Source organism: Rutilus rutilus, assembly GCF_951802725.1.
Source record: "Rutilus rutilus genome assembly, chromosome: 2".
NCBI classification, from domain to species: domain Eukaryota; kingdom Metazoa; phylum Chordata; class Actinopteri; order Cypriniformes; family Leuciscidae; genus Rutilus; species Rutilus rutilus.
In genome coordinates, this window is record NC_140210.1 from 51,062,694 (window position 1) to 51,087,416 (window position 24,723).

General features: G+C 38.1%; 1 protein-coding gene across 1 annotated transcript; it reads left to right on the forward strand.

Annotated features, from left to right (window-relative positions):
• The first annotated feature begins 1,065 nt into the window (after positions 1-1,065).
• Positions 1,066-15,413, forward strand: LOC311283693 (B-cell receptor CD22-like). Its single transcript, XM_084398279.1, has 9 exons — positions 1,066-1,107; positions 1,512-1,580; positions 9,976-10,323; positions 10,422-10,670; positions 12,323-12,580; positions 12,674-12,931; positions 13,045-13,132; positions 13,325-13,352; positions 14,424-15,413. Exons 2-8 carry the CDS (start codon positions 1,520-1,522, stop codon positions 13,335-13,337), a joined length of 1,275 nt encoding a protein of 424 aa, XP_084254405.1. The 5' UTR covers positions 1,066-1,107; positions 1,512-1,519; the 3' UTR covers positions 13,338-13,352; positions 14,424-15,413.
• The last annotated feature ends 9,310 nt before the right edge of the window (positions 15,414-24,723 follow it).

Genomic DNA, 24,723 nt, shown 5'->3' on the forward strand with positions numbered 1-24,723 from the left:
CATAGTAAAGTTCATAAAAAGTAAAAAATTCATAGAATTAAAATTGATCTAAACTTTTTTGACCCTACCTCTTAAAAGAATCGGAATCGAGAATCGTTAAGAACCGGAATCGAAACAAGGAATTGGAATCGGAATCGGAATCGTTCAAATTCAAACGATACCCAACCCTGCTGTCAAATCATAAACAAAGTGATCAAAATGATATACACTATCAAGCAGTCAGTAAACAATACACCAAAAATTAGAAAACACATTGTTCAAAACATATAGTTCTCGAAAGATATCTATGGACTGCTATTCTGTTTAGACTTACCCGTGACACCTTACTGTACCAGGAAACAGGGAGAAGTACAATTTTAATCTCAAAACAAATTTCATATTTTTCCGTCATTGTCTTTTGATGAACGAAAACATGTTCTATCGTAGTAGCTCAGAACTGATCAGAAATTACTACTCTGCTTTGCTCTTTGCAATTTTTTTATGTTCTTCCTCCTCCTTGTACCCCTGTTTTTACAGTACTGTACCCTACATCTCACAAACTTGTCCTTTGTCTCTGTGATACTGTAATTCTTGTTCTTTGTTGATATGAACCTGCAACCAGTCAAAATCTATTGAGCAGTCAGTGCTGTTAACAAATGGAAAGCACAATGTTCAGGCTCATTCAATTTGTTCATTGTACAGTATACAGCCTACAATGCACTGTACTACAGTATACAATACTAACAGGGACAAAAATCAAAGGAGTAAACGTGATCAGTGTGCTTCTTCTTGTCTTTGGGCATCATTTGAAACAGGTTAAATCAATTTTGAGTGGTTGTGTTCAATCAATGAAAAGTGTTCTCTATTTGTATTTGATTAATGCCACTTGTGTTTACCAGCATGGATGACATGTGCATTACAGTGCAGAATGTGTTTTGAGAATGAGCTCAGCCGGCACCGCCGTGGTCTCCTCCTCAGCCTCCTGTCTGTCCTGTCCCTGTTCTCCCTCCGGTCACTTGCTCAAGGATGCCCCACCCCCTTTTTTCTGTAAATCAGGGCTTTTCCTGCAGAGCTCTGTTTACTCTCAGTTTCACACAAGAAAACAGAAGGAACACACACATGGATAAGGTAACATAGCTAATTTACAGTAAAGTAATATTGTTAAAATAGTTCTCAGTGGATTAATTTTTCACTCATTAGAAGCGGCTGATGATGTCACTGAATTATGTTCAGGAGTTTATAGTGTTGAATTGTTCTCACCGCTATTGTGTAATTGTTCCAGATTTTCCAGGTCGATGCCTCTGCATTTCTTGGCTTGAGTCTTTATTACATTGTTTTGAATTTTTCTTTGCTTTGTCAGTTTTTAGAATAAGTTTGTTAAAGTTGCATTATTTCATGCTGATCTGAATGCTTTTCTAAATGTTAAAAATATGAAAAACTTATGATCCTTTACATATGTTATTATATAGAGATAGACGTTTACATCATATTCATTGTAGGTACTGTAACTGATTGTTTATTGGTTGTTGTAGGTGTTGCTATGGTGACGTCAGTCAGAATGGCTCCTCCTCTTTCTCTGATCTTTCTGATCATAATTCACGGTGAGTGACTGTTACAGCAACACTTCACTCAATAGTCACTGATCAACGCAATATTACTTATATCATATTCAAAGTGTTTCATTTTCATTTCCATATATGTCTGATTTATTTAACCCTTTCATACATGAATTATGATAACCTCAGTCAGGATTTTTTTCCTATGTGTTTTTATTGCGCTGAGGGCATGGAAAACAAGATTTTATTTTTTATTTTTCATTTTACAGATCTTACAGATTTTAAAGATCTTCAGATGTCCACTTGAGTGGACAGCATGCATTTATGGTTTAAACTGAAGAGATATTGTATTAAATATAATACAATAATCAAACAGACCAAGTATGTGTATTTAACAAACTAATCAATACAATTATATCAAATCATCTTATAACTATAAAATATATACAAACAATATAAATGCGAAATATTGCAAAGGCAGTTGAACTTCATACAATTTGCACTTCGCATATCTTTGATATCAGAACATGAGGACGTGATTCCATCAGAATTTTCTACAGTCTGTCAAGGTACTACTGTGGAAACCACTCGGATGCTCCCTCCAGTGCACCAGAGTATGGAGATTTACCCGTATTTGTGGTATATGTGCCATATGCTAGAGTTACACATCCCACTGCCATTTCAGGGCTTGAATTTCGGTGCAGGAATATGGGGATTGTCCATAATTTAAACCATTCCCGCAAGGTTAGCTTTTATAGTGCGAGAAATTCCCGCACAAATATATTCGCTTCATCTCAGAACAAATGGCCGTAGACAGATCATATGTTTCACGCTGTCAATACGACAATTCACCATGACGTCACAACAGTAATAGACGTTATTCCGGGTGGCAAAAGCCGAAGCGTTCCTATGGCAACGCTAGTAAATTGCTTGGAAGAGAGGCCCACCGTCGACAGTAAAAATGTAATAAAAAAAAAAAAAATATTAAATATAATGCATTTTTTTTATCATAACAACAACTGTGTTTAATGATATAAGTAAAAAAATATAATAAATATGTAATATAGTAGGCCTACACATAATTAGCAAAATACTCTCCATAACTCTTTTTCTAGCCAAAAGAACGTGCTATATAGCCTATCATAGTCATTAAATGGCTTTCCTGAGGTAAATATGTGACAATTGTTCTCCAGCTGTTATATTGACCTTTGTGCGGTTGAAAAACACTGATTGGTCGATATTATTTATGAGGAATATACATTTTGGTTAGTTGCGTGAGAAAATGGATGTGTGGCGTGAGAGCGTGCGAAAAGTGACAATTGCGTGAGTCTCACGGTGAATGCGTGAGAGTGGGCAGCCCTATTTTACTTTAAGCAGTGACTGGCAATGAGTCTCTTCATCAAAAGAGACAAGTTTACTAATATTAGTCTCGAATTTCCCCAACGAAGATAAATTCTCTGCTGTGATTTTGTAGATGGACCGTTTTGCGAATACACGAAGCAGAGTTGAAGGGCAAACAGGGTTGGCAGCAGAAATGTAAACGTTGGATGAATCATATAATTTAGGGGATTGTTAAGATTTCCTACTTTTGACGACACGTTTTAAGAACTTTTAAGGCATTAACCGTTAAAAAGGATTGCAACACCCGAAGATTTGTTATTGTTATCTCCAGACCATATTGACTGACCATATGCCCATCTGTCCTCTAGTTGTTTGTAATCTAGTTTAAAACGTATATTACACTCCTGAAGTAAGCAAATATCGTGACCTGCATTATGTAGATAAGAAAACACAGAATTGCATTTCACTGGATCCATAATGCCTCTTGTGTTGATAGTTGATACCGATAGGGGGGCCATAGAGGGAAAGGGGGAAGGATGGGCAGAGAGCTGTTCCGTTATACTTTTCGGCCTTTTCCTCTTTTTCTTTTTGTCATGCGTTCCCGTTCTTATAGGAAGCGGCTGTTTGTTCATTTGCATAGTACAAGAAAGGGTAGTCATTTCGTTAGAGTCAAGGAAAGGGGTCGAATTGGATGACATGGATGCCCAACTTAAGTCCTCTTGATCTTGGATTCCCGATGGTACATTGGACAATGGATAGGAATCTCTTCCTTCTACCATAGGATCGCCAGATGAAGAGGAATCCGAAAGAAGTGGAAAGGATGCAGGAAAGAGTCGCCAAAGCATCAAGTAGTATATTTCCATTGAAGGACTGGGGTTTCTGTGCAGGAGTGGAAGAACCCAAAAGAGGAAAATTTACAAGTGATTTAGGTGAATTCATTTCCAGATGGAACTCTTGCTCTTGCGGAACAGTGTTTTCGCCATTTCCTTCAACGTTTTCTTTCCCTGATAGTCCAAAATCTTCTTTGCCGGAACTTGGAAGGGAGAGGGTTCTCAAAGAAGCATCTTCGTCCTGTTCCTTTGTTGTATTGGCTACTGAGAAGTGTTGTTTGCTAAGGATATGGTCACCCATTTCAGTTACTTACGGAGGATTAATCTCCTCTTTCCAAGTAGTCACTGGTTGATGTCGAGCTTTATTTGCATATGCAGATGGACAATTTTGAAATCTATGATTATCTGCACCACACAGATTGCACTTCGTAGGTACTGGGCAGTTTTTTGAAAGATGCCCATGATTTTTGCAATTTCTACAAAAAAACGATTCACATTGGGCTGCTAGATGGTTCAGTGATCCACATTTCCTACACTCCTTAGGTTGGCCATTATAGAACACAAAGCCTCTAATGGTGCCTAATTGGATAACAGACGGCAGATGGAGGAGCTCTCCTTTTTCATTAGTTCTCAGACGAACCTGGTATTTGGATGCTCCAGTCTTAAATCCGTCTTCGTCTTTAACTTGAAAGGATTTTGTGACTGTGCAGTGCAATGAGAGCCATGTGGAAATATTTTCAATTTTGATCCTCTCTGAATACATCATCACAGTCACAGTTCTGAGCTCTCTCTCAGCCAAGGGGATCAATTCAATCTTTTGAAAACAAGCAGCTTCTTTCTTTTTTGTCTGAAATCTTTCCAAGCATTGTTCATATAACAATAGAGTGGCAAAAATAACTTCAAACGTTTTCCTACCTGGTAAGGCAAAAATGTATGCAATGCATGATGTCAGCCAGGGATGCATTTTGATTGGTGGCTCCCATCATGCACTGCAACATGAAGCATTTGTGTGATTGTCACCATTGTTGAGATTCATATGTAGATTCTTTGATGTTTGTGTGTGATTTAAAAATTTCAGATATTTCAAAGCACTGCTGGAATTAATTACTGTAATGTATATGAATAAATAATTTGTATAATAAGTTAATAATGCTAGTTCAGTGAATCAGGACACTACAGGATTGTAACTTCATCACCTAAGCATAACCATCATGGCCTGGGCTTCATTTTCCAAAAGCATTTTAAGCCTAACTTGATCGTAGAACAATTGCAACAAAAGGTCTGCACAATCAAATTAGGCTTGCGATGCTTTCGGGAAACACAGTCCAGGTCATAGTTTCTCTTACCACAACAAATGTGCTTTATAAACACAGATTTGGAGCAGCCAGATAAAAACTAACGTTAAAAAGGAAAGGGTCAAGAGTCCAACTAAACCAAACACTGATCACCATAATGGTAACCTGAAAAGAAATATTCCATAAAACATTAGCGTCTAAACTTCTGTTAAATCTAAATAAGAACGTGTGTAGATGTATGACAGAAATAAAGTCCAACGGGTAATATTAAGTGCAATAATGTGTAATGGCTCGAAGTCAGTTCTTGTGTTTCTCTTTTTTCTGTTCTTGTTGTTTCTCTTTCCTTCAATGATTCTTATTAACATTAGGTGTCACCACTAATGGCCAATCATCACTTAATTATCTCATTAACTTCAACACTGCTTCAGTGTTAATTTTTAACACTCTGTAGTTGAACCTATATGTACACCGAGGAGTGTTAATTTAACACTGGGGAGTTTGCTGTGTACAAAATCTCACAGATTCTTTTTTCATATTTCTTTTTTCTGTATGACCATAAATGACGGAGTAATTTAAGTTTAGTGTGCTACAATGTGAAGAAAATCCAGGACCCCAGAGGGTTAAAGCTTGATGGTCCATTCGTAGAGTAAACTTACGCCCCCAAAGATAGGTCCTCCATTTTTCCACCGCCCACACGCATGCCAAAGCCTCTTTCTCCACTGTTGCATACTTCCTCTCAGTCTGAGTTAAGGATCTGGAGGCAAAAACGAATGTTATCTGGGTGAATCTGGGTGAACACTGCACCAAGACCGTAATCTGATGCACCTGCAGAGATTATGGATGGTAAATTAGGGTCGTACAATGTTGCTGGACTTGCAACCAACAATTGCTTCACAGTGACAAAGCAGTTCTCCGTTTCCTCACTCCACTGAAATGGTCCCTCTTGGTGGATGCATGCACGTAAGGGTTCAACTACGGTAGCATAACTGGGTATAAATGTATTATACCATGAGAGCATACCCAGGAACGATTGTAGGGCTGGCACATCATTAGGACCTGGAGCTTGTACGATTGCCTGTAAGTGCTCAGTATCTGGCTGAACTCCTTGTGCTGTAACGAAGTGTCCCAAAAAACGCAGGCTCTTTTGCCTAATTTGACACTTTTGTTCATTCAACCGTAACCCCGCCTCCTTTAGTCGGCTCAGTACTATGTTCAGCGCAACATTGTGTTCCGCTGCTGTGCGTCCAAAGCAAATCTGCCGTGCAAAGGCAAAAGACCGTATAACTTCGTTTTTGGTCTAAAATGAGTTATTTATATTTTTGGCACATTCAAGACCTCCTTTATCATGTGGATGAGTATCTTGAATCAATTCCGTTGTTTTTTCGAGAAAATAATGAGTTGTCAAGTCAAGTATATTTGTATAGCACTTTTCACAATACAGACTGTATCAAAGCAGCTTCACAGTATTCAATTAAAATAATACAACAAGGTTTGTTTCTAGTGGAATTTATTGATTGATAAAATAAAATAAAATATCCCCAAAATATCCCCAACTGAGCAAGCCAAAGGCAACAGTGGCAAGGAACCGAAAAACTCCATCAAGTGACCTAATGGTGTCCTAAAACTCCATCAGGTGACCTAATGGAGAAAAAAAAAACCTTGGGAGAACCCAGGCTCAGTCGGGGGCCAGTTCTCCTCTGGCATTTATGAACTAGAGGCCGGATTGTAGTTTGAACTGTAAGATTAAAAATATTATATGAATGCCTGGCCGAAAAGATGCGTCTTTAATCTAGTTTTAAACTGGGAGAGCGAGTCTGAGCAACGAACAGTATCAGGAAGGCTATTCCAGAGTTTTGGAGCTAAATGTGAAAATGATCTCCCTCCTTTGGTCGATCTGAATATCCTAGGTATGACCAAAAGCCTCGAATTTATTGATCTTAAAATCTCCAACAATTAATGCTTTATCGACATTGACCAATAGATCTGAGAGAAAATCTGCAAACTCTTTTAGGAAATCAGCGTAAGGCCCAGGCGGTCTATATACGGTAGCCAAGGCTAGAGATAATAGGGATTTTTTCCTAACATCTAAGAGCGTAACATTTAGTACAAGTACTTCAAACGATAAACTTATAACCCGTTTTCTGAGTAACATTGAGAATATCTCTATAGATTGTTGCAACACCGCCGCCACGACCAATCAGACGGGGCTCATGCTTATAGGAGTATCCAGATGGAGTAGACTCATTTAGACCGAAATAATCATTTGGTTTAACCCAGGTTTCAGTAAGGCAAAGAACATCGAAGCTATTATCTGTGACTATTTCATTTACAATAAGTTGTCCTAACAGTAACTTCCAAAAGCCCATGAGAAACAAAGGCAGAACACCGTAACATCAGTTACCACTCTTTGGCTTTGTTTTGGATCGCTCAAATTAAGTTATGGTACTCTGCCTTTGTTTAGCCGGGCGTCAATATGAAGTTACTGTGCCGGTGTTCTATCAAATAATGCTAGCTACCAGAGTCCTCAGAGCTTTGTCCTGCACAATTGCGGTCAGAACATTTAGTATGGTCTGAACCCGCTCCATCGACAAACGTGTGATATCGATCGCGAAGGATTATGCAGAGTTGACAGAAAAACGTTACACATTTCCGTATCAGATGAATACAACCAAGAATTAAAGCCTCGCCTCACTCAGTTCAGGTACTGGACCTGGTTGAAACACTCATGCATCTAGCTGGCAGAGTGTCAAAACTTTGCCGGCGCCTTTAGCCCCGCCCTAAACGCAGTCGAGCCAAAGCTGGACTAATATATCTATGGAGGTATTTTGTCATGTCAAATGTATTAATAATGCCATCAGAATGCAACCAAAGCACAGGGTAGCAATAAGTTGATGGCTACAAATAATTGTAAATCATACAAAATAAATGCCATGATCACTAGATTTTATAAAGGTGTTACTATAATGATTTTGTTAATGGTGATCATCAACCAAATATTGATAATGTGGAAGTTACTGCCTTTTGCCTTGGCATGACTTCTCACTTTTTGCTGACAATACAAAGGCAGAGTACAGTTACTTTAAAATAGTGGTCAAAGGTCAAGTTTGAGCTCAAGATTTTTTTATGTATATAATTTCCATTACTAAAACATCTATTTGCCAGATTTCCAGTGTCCTACCCATAATTAATTTGGCGGGACAACTAAAAATCTTTAGAGTCATTTTTCTCAGTTCTACACTCTAGTGGCAGAAATGCCGCTAGAGTGTAGAACTGTCATCAAGATAGTTCTGCACATTTGGTACACCTTTGAGTATGCACTCCATCATCTTTTGGAATACCGTCGGTGCTGAAGCCAAACCGTACGGTACCTTGCAAAACCGGAACAGTCCTTCATGCGTGATAAACGCTGTTAAATCACGGCTCTCAGGATGTAAAGGGACTTGATGATATGCACTCTCCAGATCGATTGTGGAGAAGATTGTAGATCCAGCTAAAGCATTCAATAATTCCTCGATGTGAGGCAGGGGTAACTATCTATTATTACAGCCTTATTCGGTTCCCTGAGATCTACACACATTCGTATGCCACCAGTCTTTTTCATTGTAACCACAATTGGTGACACCCATGGAGATGCGTCAATTCGCTCTATAACTCCAGCAGAAAGTAGTCTATCCAACTCAGCGGACACGGCTTTTCTCACAGAAAAGGGAAGGCATCGTAATTTCTGTCTAACTGGCACGGCTGAATCTGACACTTTGACTTTATGCATAAACCCTGCAACACAGCCAACTGAGGGTGAGTCCACTTGAGTAGAAAGCTGTAACACTGGTTCTGAAGAGCAAGATGCAGAGGTTGTAGCAGGATTTCATTTCCTTTAATGCACAGTTAGAGCACGTTTATCTGATCCGCAGCGAAAGCAGGTGCGTGAAGTCACTGTCCGAGGCCATGTGAATGAAGCAGTGGAGCGCGTGCCGGCGGTTCTATTTTTAGATCCCCCAGCGCTGCGTCCATGTACTTTTGCATTTCTTTATTATTAAAGAAATTAGTGACGCTTTCCACCAGCTGGTCACAAATCATATCATCTGCATTTGTAAAGTCACACGTAAACGAAAGTTCTCTCAGTGCAGCAACATACTGGATTATAGACTCACCAGCTTGTTGAGTTCTTTTCCGGAATGTGTGTCTCTCCATAACCACATTCAACTTGGGTGTAAAATGAGCATGTAAAGCAGTAATAGCAGCGGCCATTGTATCAACCGTTTCTGGTAACGTGTAGAATATTATCTGCCCCTCCGTGCCCAGGCAATGTAATAGAAGGGCTCTTTTCCTGGCTTCCGACCATTCTTGTCCTTCAAAGTCGATCACTAGTAGATAATTCTGGAACATCCGCTCCCATGTCTTGAAAGGGATCGCGGGAGTCGCCCGGAGCAGGAAAGAAGAAGTTAGGAAATGGTGCAGACGATGCCATCTTTGCAGCAATAGTGGGTCGCCTCGTCGCCAATTTGTAGTGTTTTAGGTATCAATACGAAGCCAAACCACAGCAGGTGAACGGGTTACATGGTTATTTATTGCTCATTCTCTTAACACCTACATACCTCGTATTCATCCTTCTTTTTCTACCCCTCTCCTATTGATATTTCCCTCTTTAACCTACTCCCCCCCTAGTGATCTCAGCAAGTATTGCACTGAATAACAGGACACCACACATCGCTACTCTACTCTTCAGCACAATGGTGACCCACTAAACCCCAGGGGGGCAGGGGGGCAGGGGGGCAGGGGGGCAGGGGGGCACCCCCCCCCCCCACACACACACACACACACACACCAAATTTAAATTACATTTAAAAAAAAATAAAATGTATTCCCCATCACAGACTCTACCACGTTCAAGAGGTGTGCTGCAAAGGGCCTTCTCCACAAGCTCAATTTAACTGATAAAACAACATTTTCATCTTGATAAATTCTGTGTTTCAGGGGTTTCTAGTGATAATTGGCGTGTGAGTTACAGTCCTTCACACATCTGTGCACTAAAGGACTCAACAGTGATAATGAACTGCACTTATACATACCCTACTGGATATAAGATCATGAAAGTGTTCTGGACAAAAGGCCCAATACTAAGGGATGTCGAGCCTCCAGATCTGTCTAATGACCCTGAATACAGTCAGAGGCTTCAGTATCTGGGAGATGAACAGCTGAACTGCACCGTCAGACTGAGTCATGTGACACTGAAGGATTCAGACATGTACTATTTCAGAATCATCACCGATAAACCTGATGTGAAATGGACTGGTAATCCAGGATTGACTCTTACTGTCACAGGTGACTTTGATGAGGTTTATCTCTTGTTCTGTGCATTATGTTGAATAATAATCAGTGTATGACAGCAGCACTAGATATAATGTGTGTGTTGTGTTCAGATCTTCAGGTGGAGTCTCCTGAGAGAGTGACAGAGGGAGATTCAGTCAATCTGACATGTAAAAGCAGCTGCGCTCTGACTGACAGAGCAACATTCATCTGGTACAGAAACTCACTGAAGATATTAACTGAGAATAAATTCAGTAACAAACTCTCCCTCAATCCAGTCAGAAGAGAGGATTCAGGCAGATATAGCTGTGCTGTAGACGGACACACTCACATCTCTCCTGATGTTCAGCTCAATGTCATGTGTGAGTACAGATTGACTTTCTCTCTTTAACCCTCATGCACTTTCTGGTCCAGGTCAAACTGACCATAATTGTATTCAATTCCCCAAAAATGACACTATTAAAAAAAAAAAAAAAGTTTTCAGGTTAACAATCAGGTACAAATAATTAACTTTTCATATCAATACTTTTCACACATTGCTAAGACTAAATATCTGCATTTATGATTTCTAAAAATGTTTTAACCACTATTGGATATGCCTCTCCCCAACACCCGTGGGACACTTGCCATTATACATTTATAACAATAATATCTTAGTCTAACTGAAGTAATCTTGACCAACTATATAGCATTTGAAAGCGTTCAGAGATTGTAGTTTTCATATTTGGCTTGTCTGAAGTTTAAAATCATTGGATACCCGTAAGCCAATCACATAACGTTTGGTTATGACATATGTTATGCGCTGGCTCAGCCGCATCGAACTTCCACTGTAAACACATGTACTGTATGATGCAAAAACAAAACCATCGCGCAAAATACCGGAGTGAACATGGCTGTGAATGACTTTTGTAGATTATGTGAAGTAAATCTACGCATCCACGGTATCAGGGCCTCTAAACTAATATTTGACAGTAGAGAGAAACAAGAAAATATTTGCAGCCAACTGTCAAAGTTAGGATTAACGTTAGTTCTGTTAAACACAGTTCTTTGTTCATCTCGAGTCTGTCGGAAATGCTGCAACTTAATTGCAAGATTACAGCATGACATGGCAATATTTAAGGACTGGAAAAGAAAGGACACACTGACCTGTTAAAAGGGTGCCAGTTCAAGCTCGACAGATAAAAGAGACCGAGATACACCCTCTAAAACTCCAAGGACCATAAAAAAGCAGAGGAAGGCCATGGGCTTGCCATCACGGAGCAGTGTCACCGAGGTGGGTTAAACACTACAATGCTAGGTTTGAAATAGGTCCAGTAACAGAGCGAATTGCATCTTGTGTCTCCATATCCGCGGTCGTTTTCGATTTCCCTAACCTAAACTACAATCTTAAACTCTGTGCTTAGCGTCTACGTCACGGCTCTCAGCCCGTCCTCTGTTCGTTGATTGGCCGGCTGTTTTGAGGCCGGGAGATAGGAGAAACTGGGAGATAGGTCGCTATCTCAGACTGAGTACAGAAGCGAACTGAAATTGACCGGAAGTATGAAGTCTGACGTAGTCAGGCTAGGAAGACACAGTGTTTGTGCCCTTATGTTGTTAAAGTTTGGTTATTTACGAAATTCATACATAATAAAGATAAAGCAATAAGCCCTGTTGATATGTTTGATACATAATTAATTTAAACTGCAAAGGTAAAGCATAAATAAAAATGATTGTGACGTGAAGTGAATGGAGAGAATTGAGATGTCCTTCAAGATGCTGAGTTTGATCAGATTCTGGGTCACAGGCTGGAGGACGGAGGAGCGAGGAAAATAAGTAGCATCAATTTGAGTATTGAGAAGCACCCACAAACTTTCCCTCGATTCCTCCGTCTTCATTTTCTTTCCTTGCAACCTTCCCTCACATCCTACAGGAGGATGTGTTTATATGTGTATATGATCAACTGCATATTGTTCAAAAACTTTAAATTCATCAATCTGTAAAATGTATTATCAATTTTAATTTTTGTCTGTGTTAGACTCACCCAGGAACGTCTCAGTGTCCATCAGTCCATCTGGTGTAATAGTGGAGGGAGATTCAGTGACTCTGAACTGCATCAGTGACTCAAACCCTCCTGCAGAAATCAGCTGGATTAAAGGAAGAACGAATATTTTACAATCTGGTGAAACCTACAGCATCAGTAATATTCAGTCTGAGGCCAGCGGAGACTATCATTGCTCTGCTAGAAACAATCATGGATCTCAGACTTCTGCTGCTGTGAATGTGAATATCATGTGTAAGTCTGCCTTTATTTTTAACCAGTTCTGGAAGATTATTTGTGCAATGATTTGTCTCACTGCATGTCATTTTACACTTTTTGTCTTTACAGATCCTCCCAGGAGCGTCTCAGTGTCCATCAGTCCATGTGGTGTTATAGTGGAGGGAGATTCAGTGACTCTGAACTGCATCAGTGACTCAAACCCTCCTGCTCGGAACTTCAGCTGGTTTAAAGGAGGAACGATTGTAGGATCTGGAAGAATCTACAACATCTCAAAGATCAGCTCTGATGACAGTGGAGAATACAAGTGCAAGTCCATCAATGAACATGGAGAGAAATACTCTGATGCTGTGACTTTAAACGTCATGTGTGAGTTGTATGAATCATATTCTGTATTTTAACCACATACTTCCTTATCTGTCATTATATTTTGTCTGATCTAGTCCTGTTAAACATTGGTGTGTGTTTTGTCTGTATTTCAGCAGTCAGATGTTTCTCGTCTGTAACTGTTGCTGCTTGTGTTGGTGTTTTACTCGGTGGAGCATCAGGGGCTTTTGTGATGTACATTTGGTAAGACGTTCATTTAAAAAATCTACTTCTGTATATATGAAGAATTACTGTATTACATTTAGGTTAAGTGTTGCATTTAAAGCGGTAGTGCGTAAGCTTTGCCTCTTTGTCGCCATCTCTGTTTGAATCCTGAAATTGCAGTTATTTGTGGCGTTAAATGTGTTGTTTATTCTTCTTTCTTCTTACTAAAAGGATGAACAGATGATCTGCTATGAAGGAGGTGAGATGATCTCAATTATTCACAGTGTTTTCCTGCATGCAGAGATGTTTCCTACAGCCGCTATGAGCCGTACACAGATATTAAGAGTATAAAACACACGAGTCTCGTGACCAAACACCCGATTCTTCAGTTCTAGATCCAGTAAAACTGATTTCCATCAAGATCCTCTAAACCAGTGGTTCCCAAACCTGTCCTGGAGGACCACCAACACTGCACGTTTTCTTTTTCTCCCTAGTCAAACACACCTTATTCAACTCATCAGCTCATTAACCCATGTGATAATGAGCTGATGAGTTGAATCAGGTGTGTTTGACTAGGGAGAAAAAGAAAACGTGCAGTGTTGGTGGTCCTCCAGGACAGGTTTGGGAACCACTGCTCGAAACATTACATTTAAAAAAAAAAATTTGTTCTTTGTCCAAATGGCATGAAACTTTGTACGGCTCTCAACCCTTTCTAGATCTAAAAAAATATATAAATAAATAAATTGTAATGATATCTGTTTTTATGTTAAATGAAAAAGATCCAGAGACCCCAGGAAATAACATGTCATTTTGTAACAGAATAATAGTTTGTTTTTTGTTTTTTTACAAATGTAATTTTACTCTGTTTATTAATGTATTTACTCCACATCTGTGCAGTCTTTGGAGGATTTATGATATATTTTACATTTATATAAATAAATGTAAAAATTTTTAAAAAAAATAAACAAATAAATAGGTTTTTATACAAAAAAAAATCTCCATAAATGAAATTTAGAAATTTGGGTCTTTTATAAAGTGAATTTTACATAAAAAGCTGTTTTTGTATAAAAACCTACTTAAAAAAAAAACATGTATTTATTTATTTATATAAATTTTAAATATATCATAAATCCTCCACAAATGTGGAGTAAACACATTAATTAACAGAGTAAAATGACATTTGTTAAAAAAAAAAAATATATATACATTATTCTGTAACAAACTTACATGTTATTGTCTGGAGACCACGAGTGTCACTCCAAACGAAGACCATCAGAGGGTTAAAACATGAACTCACAATGTGTGTGTCTCTCTTCTGTCTCTCCTGTAGATCTCTGATCCCAATGAAGACACTACAGCTCTTGAGCTCAAGTCCACGAACTCTGACCTGTACGACACACTCACAGTAATGCCGCGTTCCAGGCAACCTGTAATCCGTGTTTTTCCAACCTTATACCCGTGAAAGTGCACTGGAACGGCAGTCAAACCTGTGACTTCCCACCCGTGAACTCGTTCTAGATCGATGTACTTCCAGTTACGAGTTGGAAAAACATGGGTTACAGGTTGCCTATGAATCACAACAACAGTGACAATCAAAACAAAAAAGCTTGGGAATTAAGGATGAGTTTTGTACTATGAAAGCTACCAATCATGCATTGCAGGATGAAGCTTTTTTTTTTTTTTATTGTCACCGTTGTTGTGAATCATATGCAAAATCTTGATGTCTGTGTGTGACTATATATTGCTACACTTTATATAGATACACTTGCTCAAAACATCATGTGCACATGCTATTTATACACCTTCAAATAAGTGATAATTGTAATGCTTTTGGCACCAATATTGCAGGTCCACAAGGTTGGTGGTTATTAATCCCAAATATAAGCACAAAACTTTAAACACAATATTAAATGCCCATTTTGTGATGATTATGTCATCATCAACATTGAGCTGATAACAATTCAAACTTTTTCTAGGCTTTCTCTGCCACAACAATTGTGTTACACAAACACACTGTTACAGCAGCCAAAGAAAAGTTAAAGTAAAAAGAAAGGGCACCAAGAGCCCAACTAAAGCAAACACTGATGAAATGAAACAAATATCAACATCTAAACCTCTGTTTATTCTCACTAAGATCATCTGACAGAAATAGTCAAAGTAATTATGTCTAAATGAGACCATAAATGATGTTGAAATATGTCCACAATGCCCACATGTGAACTAGTGTTTAAACTTGTACGAAGGTTCGATGAACGTCTATATTGGACGTGCAGAACACGTCAAAAAAAGACGTCATAAAAACTTTCATTCTGGCTCAGTGGACCAACAAATCGACAGATCTTTGTCATAAAAATCGGACGTTGAAAAGACGTCTTTTGGACATCATTTTGCTTAGTGGGCTGTCCGTTTGTTGATCAGCTCAATCTGAACTATTGAAGGTAAAAAGTCTATAAATTCGTTTTTTTATTTATTTAAATGACCTATCGTTTCGCTAGATAACAACCTCTTCTTCAGCTGTGATCGCGTACAGCCCGTTTAAACACTTCAAAGACTTTTGAAACTGCATTGATTTGGACTTAAAAACAATGGTGACCAATGAAGTCCATTGTTAGAAGAAAAATCCAGAAATGTTTTCCTCAAAAAACATAACTTCTCTCCCACTGAGGAAAGAAAGACATGGATATCTTGGATGGCATTAGGGTGAGTAAATTATTAGGACATTTTAATTTTGGGGTGAACTAGGGATCGACCGATATGGATTTTTTAGTGCCGATGCCGATACCGATTTTTTTTTCATCAGCCTTAGCCGATGACCGATACGGGTTGCCGATTTTCTTGGGCCGATATTTGGAGCCGATACTGCTTTTGCTCACTCAGTTTACATCATAAAAATGACACGTATATAATATATAATGATAACAACTGTTACAAGTCTCAATTAAGAAAGGAACATTTATTGAACTTAAAAAAAAAACTATATTTGACAAATATTAAAAACATGTGAGTTAGAACAGAAAAAAAAGTTCAGTGCTGAAAATACTGAAAATACATATTTAAGCATAATTCAAATTCTGAAAATAAATTCTGAAAATAAATATTTAAGCATAATAAAATAATTTGACTGGAACATGTTATTCTGTGTAGTTGCCTGATCTATGTAATCGTGATCTCCATTTTAAACAAAACAAAAACGATTTTAAACCAAATAGATTCTAAGTTTATTATGAATTAGGGATCGCGTCTAAAACGTGTGGAAAGCACGGCCGCGCCGCTTCTACAAGCGCTTGCGTCTTACAAGCGGTTGCTATGCAAACATGAACTGCTCTCTCCATGATGACGAGGAAGTAAGGATTAATTTATTTCCAGCCCTTTACGACTACATATATTTATGGAGATGAGAAATAAAAACCCGCCCTGTCCAGCTATGATCCGCTGTTCGGCCGAGCTTTCGACGTTGTCATGGAAAGGTCAGTTGTTTTTTGTCACATGACCTGCGTGCGCTTGCGGCATTCTGAAAAGTTTTGATGTTTTCATCTCACCACGGCATAGGAGCGCCTGGACAAACCGTTTATACTGTCTATGGGACAAACCGTTTATATACTGTCTATGGAACAAACGAGCGCGCTGCATCGCGTGCGTGTCACAACCGCGTCGCTTCTTTTACGAGCACACGTCCAAACGTCAGCCAGGTGGTCGCTGAATAAAACTCCCACAAATATCACGGAATCACCGAACAACGTCGGCATTATTTAATCCTATGACCAGTGTTTGTAACATCTGCCATATGCATATGGATAGCCTCAAACTTAGCTATTTGCAGCTCCCTAAATACAATGACAAGCAGTTTTATAGATGAGGCATTCGCGTTTTCCATTTGGACCCACAAACTTGCTTAGCTATAGTTGCACGCACATATAGAGCAACGTGTTTCCACTTTCAAAGTGTATTTCAGCTAAGTCAAACAGTTAAAAAGATGCTTTGAAATTTTAAAACTAACCGCTGTCTTGAAGAGGTTTCCAGCACTCTGCTAGTGTGGGAGGGGCAGTGCATGGGCTGCACGTGAACTGCAGCGTCTCCAGCAACACAGAGCTGCCTGTGGACGCCTGTCTGTAATTAATGCCGGGAAAAAAACTATCGGCGAACGCAGCAGCCGCGTATCGGCCGATGCCGATACATGTCAAACCCGCAAATATCGGCCCGATTTATCGGCCGACCGATATATCGGTCGATCACTAGGGTGAACTAATCCTTTAAGGGAAATTACAGAACTTAAATATACAAGATTGATAAAAATGATCATTCTAGAAGAAAATTTAAAATGGCACTTAGAGGCTTTTGCATCTGAACTCTTCATTTATATATTTATATATTATTTTCAAGTATACTTGCAAGTTTTCTTTTAGTGTGCTCTGAGTAAACTACTAGTTTAGTAGTTTTATACTACAAGTTTTCTTTAAGTGAACTTAACATTATACTTATAGTTTACTATTTATATATCATTTTTGCACTTGCAGTAGGCCTAGTCTGTACCACGTTCAATAAAAAAAATGTATACTTGAAAAATACTTTTAACTGTTCTTTAATTTTAAAAACATTTTATTAGCTTCATGCATCCTTTTTTATCAGCACTTGAATATCGTTAAGTTTCATAAATAAAGGAAACATTTTAAAAAAGATGAGAAAATCTAAACACAAAACTCAGATGGAGTAGATTGAGTCTGACACCCCCAAAGCTTCACAGTCGTTTTCTCTTCATGGGTTACGCTTAAGTTAATTTGGTAACATTAAGCAGTTTTGATTTACAAGCTGTTTAGTGTTTGATGATCGTTATTTTACATTTGAGTGAGCAATCTTCTATCACTTGTTTCAGCTTCTTCTTCTCCTGTGTTTTGATTCTGTACTAGAAGATGTGTCATAGCGCCCATTACCGTATAACAGTGAAGACATGGATAGCTGGAAAATTCAGTCAATGGGGAAAAGTAGAATTAGAGTAAATTCCTATGTGCACTACCAGTAAACTTAGCCTGGTTCTACCAGACTCTCGTACATTTCATTTGTACAGAGAGTCTGGCCTCTCTCCATTGAGAAACGTTTACTTCCTTGTAGGCGGGTTCTCTGTTAAAGTTCAAAACTATTGGATCTGCCCAGAGTCACTCAGGATCTGCCATAGCCAATCGCTAACGTGTGGTCGTAACGTAATGTCATGCGCCGAAACCGGCCGGAAACAACAAGTCCGAATGATCAGAGGATTATGTTTAGAATAAGATGTCTGTCTTTTATAAAGTTTATAAAGCGACGAGAATACCTTTTGTGCGCAAAAACAAACAAAAATAACGACTTTATTCCACTATTCATTTCCTTCTCTCTGTGCCTCGAGTCTTTTCAAGTAGTTTGATAGAGCAGCGCGTCTGTGTTGTACGTCACACGTTGGCTCACTATTGGCCGACGCTAGTCATGTGTGTGATCACATCAACGTCATCGTTCTCAGCCACTCCCTCTGTTCGCTGATTGGTCCTACAAAAAATTGATTTCTGGAAACCTAAGAATATACAGCAGTCCCAGACGTAGTACTGAAGGAAAATGAAATTGAGCGGAAGTGCGTAGGAGGGCGCAGCCAGGCTACAGTGGACTAGCTTGCACAACAATTCAGATACACAGAATTAGAAACATATCTGTTTTATATCAATATTTTAAAACAATGTAAATTTCATAAGACTGTATATGAAAAACTATGTTAAAAAAAGTACACTTAATAGGCTACTCAATCAAAAGAGTTAACACAACTACAAGCCAAGTATACTTTGAATAATTAAACTTTTAAGTATATCTTGATCAAAAGACTGAGTACAAGTATAGGCCAAATATACTTGGACTTTTCTCTCAGTATAAGTCGGGTACACTTAAATGTCTCCACATCTCTGCCCTCTCCTTGTCACGATCCACACTCAAGGAAACACACAAAAAGTATTCTCGTCGCTTGATAAACTTAAGATTGAGCCTCTGTAGTCACTTGGACTATATTAACGATCTCTTTAATAACTTTTCTGGGCCAGCAAGTTCCAATCCCTTAGAAGCCTATGGAGGAGTGATCCAGCTCTCAGATTTCATCAAAAATATCTTAATTTGTGTTCCGAAGATGAACAAAGGTCTTACGGGGTTGGAACAACATGAGGGCGAGTAATTACTGACAGAATTTTCATTTTTGGGTGAACTAACCCTTTAATGCTGTTGTTTATCTGCTAAAGTGAATCAAGTCTTTCTGCAGTGAAAAGTGAAAGTGATTGTACACAGAGCTCTGTCTGACAGAAACAGCCCTGATTTACAAGAAGAGGTGGGGTTCTTATTTCCTTTCTGGCAGTATTGAATATGTGGCTCTAATGCTGTACGCCCATCCGGTGAAGTGAGACAGGAAGTGCACAAGTTGTGTTTGTTTGCTCTTTTACAATACACTTTTACAATTGCTTGATGCGATTTCATAGCCAAAATCCAATAAACCCAATAGATAATCCGATGTAGAAATATCATGGGAGTTTCACATTAGAACTAAAAAGTTCCCCATGCAGATTTTGCTCAGATCTCACTACATGATGACTATACCCTATACTAAAAAGACAATTTATGAATTTTATGAAGCTATGCGAGGGCTTTGTTTACCTCTTTATTTGTAAAGTAATATTATCCAAAGCGCATTCACGGAACTATGTCAGCTTTCGAGTCAAGTCTCAAGTGGTGCTCCCCTACTGGGTTGCAGTTCAATATTTTTGTAAATAAAGTGGTAAATTATGTTGTTGTTGTTTTTTTTCAAAATTGAGGTTGAACCACTGAAGTCACATGGATTACTTCAATGATGTATTTACCTTTCTGGGGCTTAAAAGTGGTAGTTGTGTAGCTGTCAATGGAGGGACAGAAAGCTCTCAGATTTCATAAAAAAATATCTTAATTTGTGTTTTGAAGATGAACAAAGGTCTCAAGGGTTTGGAACGACATGAGGGTGAGTACATGGTCTAATGCCTCACACACTGGTTCAGTTCTCAGTTTTTCAGGCTGCCAGCCATTCCAATCCAACAAATATCTGGGGAATCCTGTTGGAAATCTTAGCAGTGACTTATTTGTCGAAGCAAGTTCTACTTATGCTTCACACAGCAAAAACTCCAGTGTTAAATTAACACTCCTGGGAGTGTATATGAGTCCACACTCAAGAGTGTTAAGTGTTAAAATATGAGTGTTAAATTAACACTCAAGAGTGTTAAAGTTAATGAGCTAATTAAGTGATTAGTTTAGTGATGATTGATCATTATTGAAGACACCTGATGTTAACAAGCAGAATCACTGAAGGAGAAAATCACAAATTGTAAGTTACCATTATGGTGATCAGTGTTTGCTTTAGTTGGGCTCTTGACCCTTATACATTTACTTTAAATTTTGTTTGGCTGTTGTATCTTATAACTGCCAGTTGAACAAAGAAAAAAAGTGATCTGATGGTGTTGGTTATATTATGACAATCATCATTTGAAAATGATCACTGAACTCATTAAGATCCTTATTTCTGACTTAGATTTATGTTGTTGATTACAGCATAACTGTGAATCTGCATAAATATCCAGAATTTTAGATATAATACAAAGGATTTCTTAAAAGTTGTTTTGAGAAAAAAAAAAAAATCTTTCTTTTAGGCACACACAGATGTCAAGATTCAGTCTATGCATCTCAACAATGGTGACGAGCAGAATATTCAATTAGGAAAAGTAAATTACATAGACAATTCAGATCATAATTTATTCATACCGCAATGCATGATGGGAGCCATTAATGAGTTGTGATTGGTGGCAGCCACTGCAACATGCTTTATTATTGTCACCATTGTTGAGATTCACAGGCTGATTATTGATGTCTGTGTTTCTAAATAAATTCATTCGAAAGTCTTTTGATCAGAACAATGATTATGAAATATTTTTGGATTATATGAAAAATACTGAAAATCATGTGCTGTAGAATCACAGAGCTGCTGTAATTAACAAGGTAAGCCATCTCAATAAGTTTTGTTTTACGGATCACAACATGATTATGTCAAAACATAACCAACACCATCAGATCACATTGTCTCTTTGTTCATCTGACTGTTATAAATCAATAACAGCAGACAAGTAAAATTTAAAGTAAACATATAAGTGTCAAGAGCCCAACTAAAGCAAACACCCATCACCTTAATGGTAACTTACAATTAGTGATTTCCTCCTTCAGTGATTCTGCTTGTTAACATCAGGTGTCTTCAATAATGCTCAATCATCACTAATTTAATCACTTAATTATCTCATTAACTTTAACACTCTTGAGTGTTAATTTAACACTCATATTTTAACACTTTACACTTTTGAGTGTGGACTCATATACACTCCCAGGAGTGTTAATTTAACACTGGAGTTTTTGCTGTGCAGTTTTTTGTGTCTAGTGGAGTATAATAACTCTGGTGTTAAACTAAGTCGAGAGGCCTGGACATCAGCATGTTTGACAACATTCAACTACAACAATCACCTTTTGTACATCTTGGTAAGATCATGCCTCCTAAGCAAACTAAAGCCGCAGTGTGTGAGGATGAGTCTGTTGTCACCATGAGTGTATACTCTCCCAAATGCTGGAGCAGCAGAGAGAGTTTTATAAAGACATGCTAACTCAGCAACAAGATAACTTTAAATGTTTCATACAAGTGATTATGGAGGGAACAAATAAGAGACTGGATGGTGTTATGCGCGATGTACAGGAGTTGAAGACAAGTCTGGAATTCACACAACAAATGATGGAGGAGATCAAATCAGGATATAAAGAAACTGAAGCCAAAATAAAATCTTTTGAAAATGACAATGAATTTAAAACATGACATTGATGAAATGTTCACTAAGCTTGACTACATTGAAAATCAACATAAAAGGAAAAATCTAGTCATTGATGGTATAATAGATGATAAGGAAGAGAGTTGGAGTGGTTTGGAGCAGAAGGTACAACACATGTTCTCCAATAATCTTGGACTGGATGGGAAGATTGAAATTGAGCGTGTCCAGAGGATGGGTCAGTACCAGGAGGGTGGAAGGCCCAGGAGAATTATGGTGAATTTCCTGCATCTCAAAGACAAACAACGCATTCCTTCCTCTGCTAAAAGGCTCAAGGGGATTAACATCTACATAAATGAAGATTTCTCTTGGGCTGTGCTTCAAAGAAGAAAGGAACTGTGGCCTAAGCTTAAAGCTGCTAGAGCTCTAGGTGAAAAGGCAATACTAAGGTATGATAAATTGGTAATTTTGCCTAGAGAGGAAAGGATTCAGGACTAAGATATATTTAGGGTAAAAATATTATGTTTCTTACGTGTTTGTAATTATATTCCTTATATCATACTAATGTGTACAACCAAAACTAGTAAAGGTTTGGTTTTGGCACATTAAAACATTTGTAGTATAAAGAACAAAATACAAGACGTTATTAATTTAGTGCACAAGTATTCAATTAATATATTAACCCTATCTGAGACACATCTCCAAAACTCTGAATTACCAGTTAAAGGTTTTAATGTTTTTAGAGAGGATAGAAATACATTTGGTGGTGGTGTGGCCATCTTTGTGCAAAGCAACATTCCTTGTAAGTTAAAACAAAATTGAATATGCTATGACATTGAAGCTATATGGGTAGAAGTCCATGTACCTTATATGAAACCATGGGGTTGTTGATTTATGAGACCATAGTGAGTTTGTCTAGTTTTAACATGTTTGTATTTGTTTTCTGTTTTAGTGTTCTTATGGGAATGGTGTTGATTGGTGCCTCAGAGAATTAAGCAGATATATTTGAGAATACAGGTACTGATATTAATTGAACTATTTAATAGGGAGATGTGGTTTTAAGTTTTGTTTTATTTTATTTTATATTTGTGTTTGTTTTAATGGTTAAGGTTTTTTTCATCTGCTATTACACAGCCTTAAAAGACACCAAACAGCTTTTCCTGTTTGCCACATGGTACCACAAAGAGGAAGTCTAAACAGTTTGGTTTCCCTTTATAGTATCTTAATTCATGGGATTTGTAGTCCATCCAATTTGTAGTCCCTCTTCTACCCCATTACAGTTAGGTTTACCTTGTTGTAGGGGTGACCCCGAATAGTCGAAGATTCGATGCTTCGATAGGCTGATTCGACGACCGATCTCACGGTCGAATCTTTGCGGAGGTGTTATGAAACGAGGATCATGCCACTTTGGCTATATGAGGGCGCTCAATGTCAATACGTTAATATTCAGCCTATTATGATAATGCTATATATAAAAATGTGCAAAGAAAGAAGCTTTTAATAAATATTTTTTAACATGCGTGAATAAATCCAAACACCCCGTGACAGATTTAAGTTTCACTTTCAATCCGTGACCGACAGAGGAGCGTCTTGGCGGCAAGGATTTAAATCTTTAACAAAGTCTGGGATAAGAAAATCTAAAGTGTGGATGTACACCATCAGAAAGGATATTCTCCAAGGCTGGATTTAGCATCAGGAAAACCATGATCGCACTTCTGCCGGCCAACGTTAACACGTTTCACACATAGACTGCACGTTAGAATGTATTTTATCCGCGCGCACAATTTGAAAAGACTCCAACGGACACAGACAGAGTGAAAGACTGGATTTGTTCTCTCGATCAGGTAGGGTACAAGTGATTTCAAAACTTTTCAGCCGGTTCTAATTAGATTTTTGGATGCTGTGAACATTTTTAGCTAAAAAGACAGCCTCTCCAGTTTAGCATTTATTGTTGTTTCTGCAGTTAAAAAGACAAAGTTGAAAATTCTGGCTACTATCGTTATTTTAATAATTTCTTTATTTTTAATTTAATTTTATTTATTAATCTGTCAGGGTTATCTAATCTAACTATTTGTGGCTTGTGTTTTGAATATATGTTCCTCTGCACTTTAGGCATTTTGCACACATTTGCTCATCTTGTGACTTGATTCTGATTTATTTCGTTTTGTATTTTTATTTATTAGAAAGGTATATTCTGTTCTAATTTAATTTAGTAAATTAATTGTTTATTTTTTCGGTGCATCGATGTTGTGCTGTAGGCTGGCCTGCTCGCACAGGTAATTTAGCCGATTTAATTTGATTTGCATGTGAAATGCAAATCCTGTCTGCAGTGTGGCCTTTCTGTTATTTATTTAGTTATTTATGTTATTTCTTAGTTTTATTGATCCAAAATGTTTTTATACATTTTCTTCTATAGCTTTGTGTGATTTTCTGTATATCGCGGCTTTGAAATGTTAAAGCCCCGCCCCCGCCCCCGCCCCGCCCCGCCCCGCCCCCGACCCCGACCCGCCCCTACCTGCCCCTACCTGCCCCCGACCTCTTATTCTGTAGAATCACTGATGCTGTAATGACCAATATACATTTAAGTCAGAGATTCGGCTCTAAATGAGTTTTGTGATTCAGGTCAAATGATGATTATGTCAAAACATAACCAACTCCACCTGATCAGCTTTTTTTGTTGTTTATCTGGCTGATATAACTCAATTACAGCAGCCAAACTAAATATAACGTCAATAGTTTAAGGGTCAATAGCCCAACTAAAGCAAACACTGATCACCATAATGGTAACTTAAAAAAGAGATTTTC